Raw genomic sequence first — 14866 nt, 5'->3', positions numbered from 1 at the left:
ATAAACAGGCAAATACGAGGTGTGTGAGAAAAGTAAGAGACTGAATTTTTACTTACCAAAGTTTTTATTTTTTTCAAACAACAATATTATCCCCTTCAAAGTAGTTCCCTTGGGCAGGTACACACCGGCGGAGTCGTTGTTCCCACTCCTGGTAGCAGCGCTGGAAGGCTTCAACTGGTAGGGCTTTTAACTGGTCGGTCACAGTCTTTTGAATGGTCTCCAGAGTTCCAAAACGACGTCCTTTTAAGACATGTTTCAATTTCGGGAAAAGGAAAGAGTCACAAGGACTCAAATAAGGTGAATAGGTGGGGGGGGGGGTGAGGTTTGAAATCAGCATGGTTTTGATCTTTGATTTGCTCATTCGACATTTTTTCGGTCGAGGATATGACGGAATGTGCCACTCTTCGCTTTGCCGCACTGTTTCAGGATCGCAATCAAATATCCAGGATTCAATACCTGTGATCACACGATTGAAGAATTCTTGGTCATCGTCAATCCTCTCAAAAAGATCAACGCACACGTTTTTTCGATTGTCCTTCTGTTCCGTTGTGAGATTTTTCGGCACCAATTTCGCACAAACCTTTCGCATGTCCAAATCGTCTGTCAAAATTTGATGTACGGTGAAAGTGTTTAAATTTAACTGTTCACTCATCATCCTTATTGTTAAACGACGGTCTGATCTCACAAGAACCCTCACACGCTCAACGTTTTCGTCAGATTTTGAAGTTGAAGGTCTCCCTGAGCGAGGTTGATTTTCAACGTGTTCTCGGCCTTCCAAAAATGATTTGTGCCAGCGGAAAACTTGTGCTGTTGATAAGCAATGTTCTCCATAGGCCTGTTTCAACTTTTCAAAGGTCGCACACGCGGATTCCCCAAGTTTAACACAAAACTTGATTGCACAACGTCGCTCTAAATTCCAGTGCTCCGTTTTCGTAACACACAACAAAAACACGACTTCACTGATGGCGCTGTCAAAAATAATGTGTTGGCTGAACGGAGTTGAAACTCGTACTGAGCATATGGAAGGGATGAACAAACCGGTCTAGCACAGACCGGTAGACACAGCGTTGCCAGATCGCTTGCAGTATTATATATCTCGCATAACTCAAAAACGATTCGCCATAGAATGTGAAATTTGGATATAGGACTGCTGTACCATCTAGTTGTGCACCTCCCCTTTTGATTGAATTCGACTGAACTAGAAGTTTCCAAACAAGCCCAAAATTCAAAACTTTTTGACTTTTTTTTAATTGCAGGAATAAGTCCTCATTGAGAGTTTTTCAACTATATATAGCTTTTCACGATATGTAGGGCTTTTCACGATAGTGGGATTTATTTTTACTAGTTCCAGAGTTATAGCCAAATAAAATTTTAACTAATGAAACATCGGTTTGAGAAAGACTTTTTCTCCTTTGCTTTTTCAATTTTTTTTTAAATTTAAATATATTGATTTATTAATAATTATTAACCTCCGATTGTAAAAAAGATTTACAATGAATAATAATTCAATAAAAACGATAAAAAAATGAAAAAATATCAGAAGTTATAAATGAAATAAAATTTTATGTATTTTTCATTAAAAAAAAATGTGCGTATGTAATTTAGTAGGCGTACAAGAAAGTTATGTAGTGACCACTGAGATTTTTTCTGTAGGAATTAAAGAGCGATTAATTCAAACCTCATACGATGAAAGCGTCAAGAATTATATCAGAGTTAATTTTATTAAACTTCAGTAAAATATATATAAAATCTCTATACTTTTCTTTTACCCTGATTTCGCATCACTATGATTAATTTCAACGACGATTACAAAATTCATTAAAAAGAATTAATTTCTATATTTCTATTCAAAGATTATCTTTGAGAAGAAAACAATACATACTAAAAAAAGAAGTAATTAGATATTTATAAAATACTAGCGGACCCGACAGATGTTGTCCTGACGCGGCATTATTCTGTAATAAATGCACACACATAAATATAAGTAATTTAATTAAGTTAAAATTAGCAGGAATGTGTTCTAAATTTAATTAAAATGATTATTAGTATGATATTATCAGTTTGTGATTGTTGTATTATTGTAATGGGTTTATTGATCAATTATGTGTAGTATGGTTAATATTTATTTTCACTAAATATTGAGATGTCCGATGAAAATTGAATTAAAAAATCGAAACGTCGTAAAATTAATAATTAGTGTAATTAATAATTTTCATCCACATTACTACTAATTTTCACTTAACATCATTCTAAAAAAGTACCTCCTACATATTTTTTTTAAATTTAATAATTTTGATGTTTCATAACCACGTAACAGCTTAATTAATCAATTAATAAAAAAATTAAAGCACTGTAAAAAGCAACGTAGTTAAAATTTTAGTAGAAATTTTTATCATTTTTCTCATACTTTATTTTAACATCTATTTTACCAAATTTGAGATAATTGTAAATTAAAAATAATTTTAGAAAACTTTTTACAAAATTAATCAGCTAAAACATTATAAATTCAGTTTTTAAATATATGTAACTTATATTTTAATTTTATAAATGTTATAATTTATTTTACAAACTTAAATTTTTATTCTCAAAGAGCCGTTCAATACTTCATAAGTTGCATAGAATCAAATGAGAACTGACAATTTAAATTTGTAGGTTAAGTTGATTGTTATTGAATGCACGTGTATACATCATTAAAATTCATGAAAAATCATGTAAAATACTCACTTCAATACTGCACCTTACAAATTTGCACAATGTACATTTTTTAATTAAACTTTAAAAGGTTATTTCAATAAATAATAATATAATATTCTCAATAAGCTCGCAATTCTAGCAGACTCGGCAATGCTTCGCTATTGCTAGATCTGAGTATACATACAGATTAAATGACAACAATTGAAAGTTTTATAAAACCTTAAAAAACTAAACATTAGCAATTTAACAAAATTTAACCTTTCACTTTATAAAATTCAGAATGTAAATAAATCCAATTGTCAGAACAGCACTACCTATCGGATTTAATTCAAACTATTCCCTAAATAGGAATTTTAATGTAAGAACAACACTAACCTACGACGCAAGTAACTGATATGCGAAAAAGCAACAAAATAAAAAAAAATCCTAGAATCCGATCGCAGCACCAACTACCGGGTTTGACTGATAAACCAAAAATTAAAAAAAAAACTTCTAAAACGCGATTGCAGCTTTGCCTACCGGACCCAATTGTGAACCTTAACCATCCAAAGATCAACAACACATAAATAAATTAAAAAAACATTTTCACTTCAATACTGTACCATACAAATTTGCACAATCTATATTTTTTAATTACACTTTAAAACGTTATTTCAATAAATAGTAATATAATATTTCTCAATACGCGATCGCAGTGCTGCCTACTTGTTACTTAATCAGTTGTGATTTTGTTTACATTTGCAACGGCCATACGGGCTCTTTGTGATTGGTCGTTGTGTTTGACAGAGCCATCTTGCATTGATCTGATTGGTTTTCCTTTGTTTACATTTCCATCTGATGTATTAGCCTCTTATTTATTAAAAAAACTGTTTTCTCGCGATTTTTTGTAACACAAAATTACGAAATATTTTTCTCAATTTGATCGCACCACCAAGTATAGGGACAAACTAAAATTAAAATAGAATATTATTGAATATTCGATACTGCGATAGTAGTGCAGTCTGCCGGATCCAATGTAAAACATTCCAAAATCAACAACTACTTATAAATAAAAAAATAATTTAAAAAAATTTTCCAGTGGACCAAATTGTGAATCTAAATCATTCTCGAATCCCCTTGATCACACACACAAACTTTCATCAAAATCAGTCCAGCCGTTTAGGAGGAGTTCACTTTCATACACACGCACACAAGAAATATATATATAAAGATTTACGAAACTTGATTGGACTAAAAAAATCAAAAAAATTAAAGAAAAAAAATTGTTTAGTCTATCTTTGTTGATATTTGTTGATAACAAGAAAGAATATTTAATATTACTGGAACGCTTGTAATCTACTTAATTTTGTTTTGGTTTTAATGTATGAAGTACATTTATTAATATACTCGTAGATAATCGTAGTAAAATAGTTATAGTCCCATTTTTTGATTAAATGTTCGGATTTGGTATTTTTCAACTGATTACACTAAAATTTTATTAATTTAGATCCTTCCATAAATCTTCCAAACATTATATTTTTCTCTTTCTCGAAAATCAAAGAAAACATAAATAAATGCCTTAAATTCAAATACTAACTGAGCTCTTCAAGAAAACATTTTATGGCATTTAACCCTTAGCAATTAATTATAGATGTTTATAAAAGGATATATGTAAACGGGATTAAATCTGACAAAATTTTAAAGAACCTTTGTACAAAATATATTTCACGGAACAAAGATTAAAAGATTTGCCAATATTTTTCTGGGCTATTATCTATTTAAAATTAATAGTAGCAGCGGAGGTTCCTATTAATTAAAAAAAAAAAGAATCAGTATACTTGGGAGATATTTTCAATAATGTAAGGTTGAATATACGAGGGATAACAATGTAATGGAAGAAAAGAAACAATAATTCACAGATACGAAAGAAGAATGAAAACAAATTATCATTTAGTTGACAGATTGATATCTACAAAAAGCAATTAAGTAAAGTAAATTGTCAGTTTTGTGCTGTTATAATTTCGCTATAACAATTTTTTGTAATCGATGAAAGGGTTCTGTAAAGCACAACGTTCCATTTAAGATGTCTCACATTTTTTTATTATTTTTGTTTAAAGAGTCGATGTGACGGAAAACAGCGGTATATTTAAAGGATTCCACGAAACGTTCAACTATAATAGTTCTTCCCCTTTGGTGAAGTCGATCGTGACGTTGTAAAGTTTGGAAAACTCTAATTTACGTGAAGGAAATTGCTGAAGCAATGGAACTGTGATATCTATTTTCTCTTACAGATAACTTTTACAGTACTTTGAAGCAGCAAGAGGGAAACGGGGGTTGGAAAAAGGATGGGAGAGATCGTGTGTAATTTAAGTCTTACACAGAGTGAACAACTTTTCCAAGCAAAGTACTACCTGTATTAGAATGCAAAGAGCAACTTATAATATGCCGCTGATTTTGTACTTAAATTTTCACTTATTGTTGTCAATACTGCCAATAATTTTAGCGAAATGTATGAACTCATGGGTGTTCTAATAAAGTAATACTGTGAATGACATTAAATTCCGTTAGTGTCTAATAATAGTAAAATTGTTTTAGAACTTATTTTTATTATTAAAATGTTAAACATGTTTGGCATAAACTTTCGTTAGGATTTTAATTAATTTTTAAAAAGTAGTTTATATTTAAGAGTTTAAGTTATTTAGGATTAGGAAACAACATAAAAAAGATAATCATATATAGAATCATTTGAAAACAGCTGCGGAACTATAATAAAAAACAAAAAAAGCCGTTAAAAACACTTTCTTTTGGAATCAAATTTTAATGAAAAACCAAAAAAACTAATTTTTCTTTTACCTCAACCTGAATTATATTTGTATCATTTCTTTAGTGATAAATGTATGAAAACCTAACAGTGTATTTTTTCGTATCTGTGCAAATAATCCAAAAATCATATTTCATATTGTATAGGCAAATACAGGCGAATAAGAAGAATGTAACAAACACTCAGGAGATGCTCAACTGGTGAAAATAAAGATCATATAAACACAGTTCCGGAAACGCTTCATTAGCGAGTGTCAGTTGCGAAAGATTTCAGCATGATTTCTGCGATTTTCTTTCAAATTAAACCAGACTGGAATTCTTGAAACCCAAATTAAGGAGTAAATTAAGTGGTTTCACAGAAAAATTTTATTATAAAATATTATATAAAATTTTATTTAATCTGTTTCTTAAGAACATATTAATTATTAAAGTCAATATCTCTTCATATTCACATTCTTTGGAGACTTCGAAGGTAGTGTCCGATTAAGGATATTTTCATTTCGTAGGTAGATGGTCGAGTGTAATCTGATACAAAGAGGATATAATTTGGAAATTTTTTATAGATTTTGGGATCTGCATGAAAATAGTGAAATGATATTACAGGTTAATATGTTAAAAGTTATTAAGTAGCCAGAAAAGAAAATATGAATTTACAAATGAAGGAAAAAGTCATGGAGATATTAGATAAATTTAAATATTTCTATGTACGCTTCAAGATTATTGCAGATCACTACAGGTATATATTTAACTTTCATGGATGTTCATAAATAGGTTGTAATGAATATAGATGGATAGTATTAGCCTTGGTATAAGATTTAAGAAAAGAGAGTCAGTGATGAGGGCCGCAGTTTTGGGTATAGGATAAAGCCGGGTGATGAGATAGAATGGAGCTATAGGTCTTTGAAACATATGCCTAACATGGATAATCCTAGATTATGAAGAGCAGATAAAAATCTGAACTGAGTATATCAGTACAAGATTGGGAAAACGTATCAGTAGGCACGATAATGGAAGATATTCAGGAAAGTTTGTGGAGAATGAGAGAGAGAGAGAGAATGGGGGGAGAGAATGAGAGTACGAGTGGGGGAGCGAGAGAGCGTGAGGAGAAAACTAGACTGTCGAAGACATTACTGCATCACAAAGGATTGCGTAAAACCTACAGGTAGAGGTACAGGTATAGGAAGTACCTAACAATAGTAATTTAAGAATAACGATGAGTTCCCTCGGCAGGAAATGTATAAGTTTACTAGAGACTGGGATAAATGAAACGTTTAACTTACGGGTCTAACGATGAATCTCGGATAAGCCATATATCAAGTTAGATAAATCAAAGTAAACGATGAAAAGAAAAAAAAGTAATACTTATACATCGAAATCCATAAGTTATACTATGTTTTTATACAAGAGAAAACCAAATAAAGACGATCTTTTCGACTGTCGTATATCTAGTTCAATAGTGTTTTCAGCTTAAGTAGACAAAAGGCAACCACTTACTCTCTACAACACTACCTTCAAACAAAATTTCACAAATTAATTATAGTGTATTTTCGTCGAGGGAAAATAAATAAACGTGCAAATAAGTAAGAGTGGACAAAAAAATTATTTTATAAAAAATATTATGGACCGATCAAAATCGTCATACAAACTTTTGAACAGATTACCAAGTGACTCTATATTCGAATGACGGCCAGTATAAAATAGGAGTCTGTTGCAATGGTCTTTTGGAGCCACATAATAGACTCTTCATATCACAATGGTCACAACTGATTGTACCGGACTCCCCTTCCTATCATTATTCTAGGCCACCAACCGCTGTTTGATAACTTTCAACTCCTTATATTCCTCCTAAGAAAACAAGGAAGGAATTGTATCACGATTTATAAAAGAGAAAACGATGAAAATAGTGGCAAACATTTTACTATTGTTCTCTTTGCGATCAGAATCAATTTTTCTTTTATATATATGTTTAATAATAATAACAGACCAAACGAAAATGAAATTCCGATTATCAGATTAAATCAACTGTAACAACAAAACAATAATCTTTGTTTACTTTCCTTCTTAAATCAGCTGTTATTTGTGCTATCAGTATAACAAAAAAACAACATAATTATTTAACTATACAGAAACAAGTAATCAAATTAATAATGTAATCAAGAAAGAAACGTGGAGTTTTTGTAGAAAAATATTATTATCTGTGTTGAACACGCGTAATCAATAAATTAACTTGGGTCCTGCTATTCACTTTTCCGGCTAGAGCGCTATTACTGCTGCAGCAGCATATTGCTATAAAGGGAAAGTGTAGCGATCTGCTAAAATAATAGAGTAACGAAGTTTTTGCCACTGTTGTCGTTTCAAGACTTCCTATTCCAAAAAACACAAAACAATTGTAGAAAAAACCGGAAGATGTTTCTACCTAGGTAAGTGTATGTTGGCCTGTATTTTGATTAATATCTCTCGACTGACTCAACATTTCTTCGAAAATGGCTGAAAATAATAATTAAAATATTTATTAATATAATTTATTGTTAATTTCATTCATTCATTTATTTTTTTTATTTAATTACTCTACTGTTCATATAATTAAAGAAATATAATTTTTAGCCTCCTTGAATTACATTCACCAAATTATTCAAATAAATAATTACACCAACAAATAAACTTTTAAGCCAGCAAAAACGACGTAGTTAAATTGGATTCATATTATAAATATTTATTTAACGGATTTATTTAAAGGATTGAAAATCCAGTTCTGTTTAGTACTAATTTGTATGAAATGGAAACTTTAAAAAAAAAGACATTCCCATGGGAACTAATTTAAAAATTTTCTTGAAGTTTTTTATAATTTTTGATACTTTAGTTTTTTAAAGTTTTAGATGTTATTCAAAATATTATATTAGGAAACCTGTCAAGCAAAGAAGTCAAATGATACCTAAACTGTTTTGCAAATTTTGATTTCTGCCAATTATACTCGAAATAAAATATAATTTTGATGATAAAAACATCATTTGGTTAAGAAAATTAATTGGTACCTAACGTTTTTGAATTTTGATCTTTTTCAGTTATACTTTTAGTAATGCATACATTTTAAGGTTGAAACTAAAATATTAAATTATTAATATTTAAAAATTCTATGGGGTATATGAAATAGAAATCTGTCAAGAGAAAAGCCGGGAATGTTTTGCAATCCTGTGCCGTCGTCTTTAGTTAATTTTAATGAGTAAAACTTCTTAAGATCAGAAATATTTCGGGAAAACAAAAGTTATTATTTACATAAATCTTATACACGTAGTAGACGTATCATATTGGTCAAGTTATCAACAAATGATCAAAGTAGATGAAGAAAACCACAGGATGTTTGAAAAATAGGTATTTTGATCTTTTAAGGATAGAGAATTCACTGTCTTGGGAGAATGATGGATGGTAGAATAGTTTGCACAACTATCGTGGAAGAAGTAACGTTTCATGAGGTCTTTCGTTTTCCTGTTTAGCCTCCGGTAACTACCGTTTAGATAATTCTTCAGAGGATGAATGAGGATGATATGTATGAGTGTAAATGAAGTGTAGTCTTGTACATACTCAGTTCGACCGTTCCTGAGATGTGTGGTTAATTGAAACCCAACCACCAAAGAACACCGGTATCCACGCTATACTATTCAAATCCGTGTAAAAATAACCGGCTTTACTAGGACTTGAACGCCGGAACTCTCGACTTCCAAATTAGCTGATCTGGGAAGACGCGTTCACAACAAGACCAACCCGATGGGTTCACGAGGTCTGTAGCGCTAAAACCAAACAAGAATTATAATGAATGAGTAACCAAACAAGTCGTAACTCTCCTTATATACAGTAAAGTGGTAAGTTTAAATATTTTATTTTATTTTAGTTACAAAATAACTAGAAAAACCATTATTTCACCAGCAGGTTTTCAATTACGCAATTTTTATAATTACGTTGGAACTTTCTGGGATTTTCCTTAAGGAAGTCTGACACCTTCACTTAAAGTAGGTTTTCAATATTTGGAAGAAAAGAAAATTGCTGGGGTATAATCTTATTCCTAATTGTAAGTTGATGTAAGTAAAATTATTTATCATTTTCCTGCTGGTTTTATTGTAGATAAAGATACCTCGATATCCTCAGAAATTGTGGGTGTTGATGAATGTCTACTTTCTGGATCATCGATTCCTCTCATTCAGGTGTTGTTTTGGGTAAACGTTTTCTGGATATTTTAACAATATCGTGATATTTAGATCTACTGTGTTTCTTGCTAGATGTCACACTGCCTACAGATCTGTCTGGAGACTGTTTGCTGTACAAAAACACAATTTGGGGCTAAGATACTTATCCAATAAAGCCGAAATCTTAATTTTTTTAATATAATACGACACATGAAGTTTAAACAATAGTTTAATTTTTGTGAGTATGCAAAAATAATCTTATAGGAGAATTTCCTTCTCTCTTTGTTTTTTGTATACTAATAATTTTTTGATTTGTAGTTACAGAGGAGAAGAAAGCCTTTCTTTATTTTACACTTTTGCTACTTAAAAAAGTGGATGACTTATGAAGTATAAAACAAATATTATTCGATTAAAAAACCCATCTTTTTTCAGGTGTATTTATTTTTTAATAATATAATGCTCAAAACGTCGATAAATATTTGCTGCAGTCACATTTTCTACTGAATAATTTTGTTTAATCTTTTCAATTTTAAGCAATATTATTTGATTTGACAAGTTATTACCACAATTTTTGTAACAATTTAAATATAATTGAAAAAATAGTTTTTTATGGGTACCATTTTGGAATGTGAATTTTAACTAAAAAAAAAGTAAAAAAAAATAAAAATTGAAAATGTATTATTTGAGTTATAAATTTCAAAATATAATTTGATGGTGCTACGTTCAGTCGTACGATTATTAATTCCAAGGCAATTCATTTTTTCTCTTTAATAAATGAACTATAATTACAATAAATATTAATCAGCTCAAGTAAATAATTCGAAAAATTACTATTTTAATAAAATATATCATACCACGGAAATAATAAAAAAAGATAAAAATAATGCTTGATGAAAAAAGGAATCTAAAAAAAAAAAAAATACTAGAACCGATTTGACTACAAGCTACAAAAGCCTAATAATAATAATTTTTCGTCACTTAAACATCCTACTACATATGAATAGTTTTCACTTTTATCATACATACTTAAAAAATAACTTTTGTACAAAGAAAGAGGTTTTGAGATCTTACCTGATCACTATCGTGGCCTTGCCAACTATCGCTGCTCTGTAAGAAAAACAAAACAGAAAAATATTAGCTAACTGCTTTCTTTTATGGTTGAAAATTTATTAATATTAATAATTAGCTGAGGAAAATAATTAGCTTATTTCTATTTATATCTTAATGTCTATATACATTTTAACTAATAAATTTTAACTTAGTTGATGAATAGCAGCAGTTTACCATCAGATAAAATATTTCTTAATAAAGTCATTTGTTTATTTACAATAAAAATTAATATACATTACTTCTTCATTTATAAGAAAAGATATGCAGCCTAACTAGGTTATTTCATATCATATATAACTGTTTTGAACAGGAAAAAATATATTTATTTCGTAAATTAATTAAATAGAAAATACAAGCAGCATTCATGTATTTCTCTTCTAACTAGTACATATTGCTTTGTTTACTTTTTGGATGGATCAAACTATAATTTGGCAGTTACTTTTGTATTTTTGAAAAAGTCAAACAAATTTTGAATTAAAAACCGAAATTATTTTCGGTTTACTGATATATACGAGTATATATAATACTAGTATATATATATATATATATTAGTTATGGTTTTAGAAAGAATGATAATGAATTTCTTTTTGTCTTTTTACTTCCTAGTACGAAGTAGTATAGGAAATATTGTCAACGAAAAATTTCAGATTTCAACGGGAATATCCATTTTGACTAGTTTCGGCGTGACGTCTGTACGTACGTATGTATCAAGCATAATTAAAAAACGATTAGCCGTAGAATGTTGAAATTTTGAATTTAGGACTGTTGTAACATCTACTTGTGCACCTCTCCTTTTGACTGCAATCGACTAAACCAAAAGTGTCCAAAAAGCCAAAATCCGAAACAAATTTAGATTTTGGACTTTTTCTTAACGGCAGTTATAAGCCCTCATTGACAGCGTTTCAACGATATCATAAATGGTATTTTATTTCACTGGTTCCAGCGTTATAGCCAAATAAAATTCTAATTAATGAAATATTTGAATCTTACAAGGTGAAGCACATCGGTTCAAATCAGACTTCATCTCCTTTTCTTTTTTTTACTTTTTTTAAAATTTAAATATATATACGAGTATATATATATATATATATATATATATATATATATATATATATATATATATATATATATATATATATAATTTTTAATCTGAATTTAATTGTAATTGTGTGTATATATATATATATAATTTTTAATGTGATTGTAAATAAAAATTTACGATAAAAAAAAATTCAATAAAAAAAAAAAAGAAAAAATATCAGAAGTTATTAATGAAATAAAACTTTATGCGCTTTTTATTTAAAAAAAAAATGTGTACGTGTAATTTAATAGGCGTACAATGAAGTCATACAGTGTCCGCATCAGATTTTTTTAGATATGATGTAGTAAGGGATACTTTTTTTACATTTAAATTTGCTCTTACAGTTTGAAAATTAATGCAGTGGTGTACAGGATATTCCTATATTTTTAAGTAAAATTTTATTTTAATTAAATTTTTAAAAATAAAATGGTTGAATATTTTTTAAAAAAGCCTTTTTCTGTAAATAAAAAAATTGTAAAATCGTTTATTGGTTCTGATACAAATTAATACACCATTACAGCCGTGTAATTATTAAAATTAAATTAAAAATACATAAATTCAACAAAGATTTTATTTGTCTTGTAAACAAATATTTCAACTTTTTCTTTGGATGTATTATAACATATTTTAATTAAATAAAATGTAAAAAATATTTTAAATTTTAAAAGCAGTTGAACGTACTTGAGTAAATATAATGTGCTACTGATTAACTGTAAAATTTTTAATAATATTTCCAGAAAAAGTGGATTCAATTTATGTTTTCTTTAATTCTTGTCTATTGATATCATTCACAAAACAATCTCCACTGAGTAGACAAAAAAACATACTTCTATAGAAGGATAGTAACTGAATTTGAAATTAAAAACTGTTTTATAAAACTATTGCTTCTAATTCTATTTGATTTAAATTTTTCCCTAGAAACACTTTTCTAAAATGAACAATCAGTGAGAAGTATAAATAAAATACAATTTCGGTAGGAGAATTGATAGAACCTTCTTTATTAAAAAAAATAAAAACTTTCCAACCAAAATTATTTAAAACTTTATTATATTTTTTCTTTGATTAAATTTGCTTAAATGCACCTACCCAAAAAACTAAAAAAAAAAAACGAAATCTCAAAAATATTTTTAAATCTTTCTCTTTCATATATATTTTCTTCGTAATATTTATTTGAATCATTACACTATTAATATTTTTGATGATATAAAATATATTTAAGAGGTGATTTCAAAATTAGAAGATATACAATAAAATATGAAATACAGATGAATATTACGAAAACAAAAATAAAGAAAATAAGAGAAAATAAGTTATGAGGTTTACAGAAAATAAGGAGAAATAGAAAAAGTTAAACAATATATTTACTCAAGTAATAAATTAATAGAAGATTGAAAAATCATAAAATCAATTGCAAAGAAGTATTTAACAAGGTACAGTTACTGTGTAGAAAGAGTTAATCTAGAAGAAAGGTCTCTAGAAGAAGTGTACTTCTAAATTGGTGTGATAAATGGACACTAATGAAAAGAGTCAAAGAAGAATTTAAGTGTGAAGAAAATAAAATAAATTAAGTGGAAGTTACACGATTGAAAAATGAAGAAATAAAACAGTTCAGTATAGAAAGACGAACTGGCTTGGACAGATTATGAAAAAGTGGTTGATCAATACTACTTGAAGGATCAATAAAGAGTTCAAAGAAAATGTTATGGAAAACAATAAAAACTGATAAACGACTAAAAAAAGAAATAGAAACTACCACGAATTAAAATATTTAGCCGTCATACAGATGGACACTGGTTAAAGGACCTGTCACAGGGCAAATAACCGTTAGATAATGATGAATATTTTTTAAAATAAAAATTGTAAAGGAAAAATATTTAATTTAAGTTCGAGAGCAGAACCAGTGTAAGTATTTTAAATTAAAACATATCTAAGATTTCAATCGGCTTATAAATCGTATATTCAGCAAATTTCATTAAAATCTGATGAAAGATTCTTTATGACAAATAGTTTTACAAATCGATCTTTTGTGCTCATTTTCTTCAACTTTATTTTTATAGATATAGATTTGATAGATAATAAAAAATTGCAAAACAAATTTTTAATTTAAATCCTATATTTCATTATAAATAAAAGAAATATTTATATTTATTTTTTTTCGTAAAGGAAACAATAACTTATCATAGCTTATTTTCTGAACAACTTGACATTTACAGTAGATTTAATAAAATGTCAATTTTCATCTCTTTTCACTTGAGTTTCTTTGTTCTAAATATCTGTCATGAAAATATCTTTTGTCATCTAATACTTTACAGAAAATGAGTTTCCGATTTACGCCAATCTGACCTATCAACACATTTATTTTTTCTCCTTTCTGGCGTACACTAGAAAATCTAAACGGACCTACTATATCGATGAACTAAAAGAAATGTAACGTTTATATTTTGTTGATAGAAACGGAAACTTTGTTCGGTAAAATTTATCGATCGAATGAAATTTTAAAATAAGCTTCATTTTAGATGACTGAATGCAATGAGGTGGTATCTATAGGCTACTTATTAAATAAACATAATTTAAACAAATAGAAAGGAAACCTACTGCTGTATATTATTAACTGAAACAATTTCGCCTATTTTAATCGTAACTTATATTGGACAAAGTATTCCTAAACTTTTTTGAAAAAAAGCTTTTCCAAAGCATTTTAATAAAGATTAATTAGAGGATAGTGTAAGACTCTGTAGGCAGAGGGCGCTCATTTCACCCTGGAAAATGGAGCAGTTCTCCCCAGTATTAGAGGAGCAAAGATATGATTTTGGGTTGTTGTTTACACTATTAATATTTTTGATAATATAAAAGATATTTAAGAGGTGATTTCAAAATTAGAAGATATAATAAAATATGAAATAAAGATGAATATCACAAAACAAAAGAGAAAATAAGTTATGAGGTTTACAGAAAATAAGGAGAAATAGAACAAGTAAAACAATATACTTACTCAAGTACTAAA

The 14866-nt window shown here is 28.5% G+C and overlaps 1 protein-coding gene across 1 annotated transcript in view; it reads right to left on the bottom strand.

Annotated features, from left to right (window-relative positions):
• dlg1 (MAGUK family member discs large 1) overlaps positions 1-14866 on the bottom strand; it is a 1479687-nt gene that overhangs the window by 506640 nt on the left and 958181 nt on the right. Inside the window, exon 4 of the mRNA XM_075368120.1 lies at positions 10743-10778. Within this exon, the coding sequence (XP_075224235.1) occupies positions 10743-10778 (36 nt within the window). The remainder of the gene's footprint in view (positions 1-10742; positions 10779-14866) is intronic.

The sequence above is a fragment of the Lycorma delicatula genome, chromosome 1, assembly GCF_047948215.1.
Source record: "Lycorma delicatula isolate Av1 chromosome 1, ASM4794821v1, whole genome shotgun sequence".
In the NCBI taxonomy this organism is placed as follows: Eukaryota; Metazoa; Arthropoda; class Insecta; order Hemiptera; family Fulgoridae; genus Lycorma; species Lycorma delicatula.
Note: the sequence above shows the minus strand (reverse complement) of the source record. Positions and strands in the feature narration are given on the sequence as shown.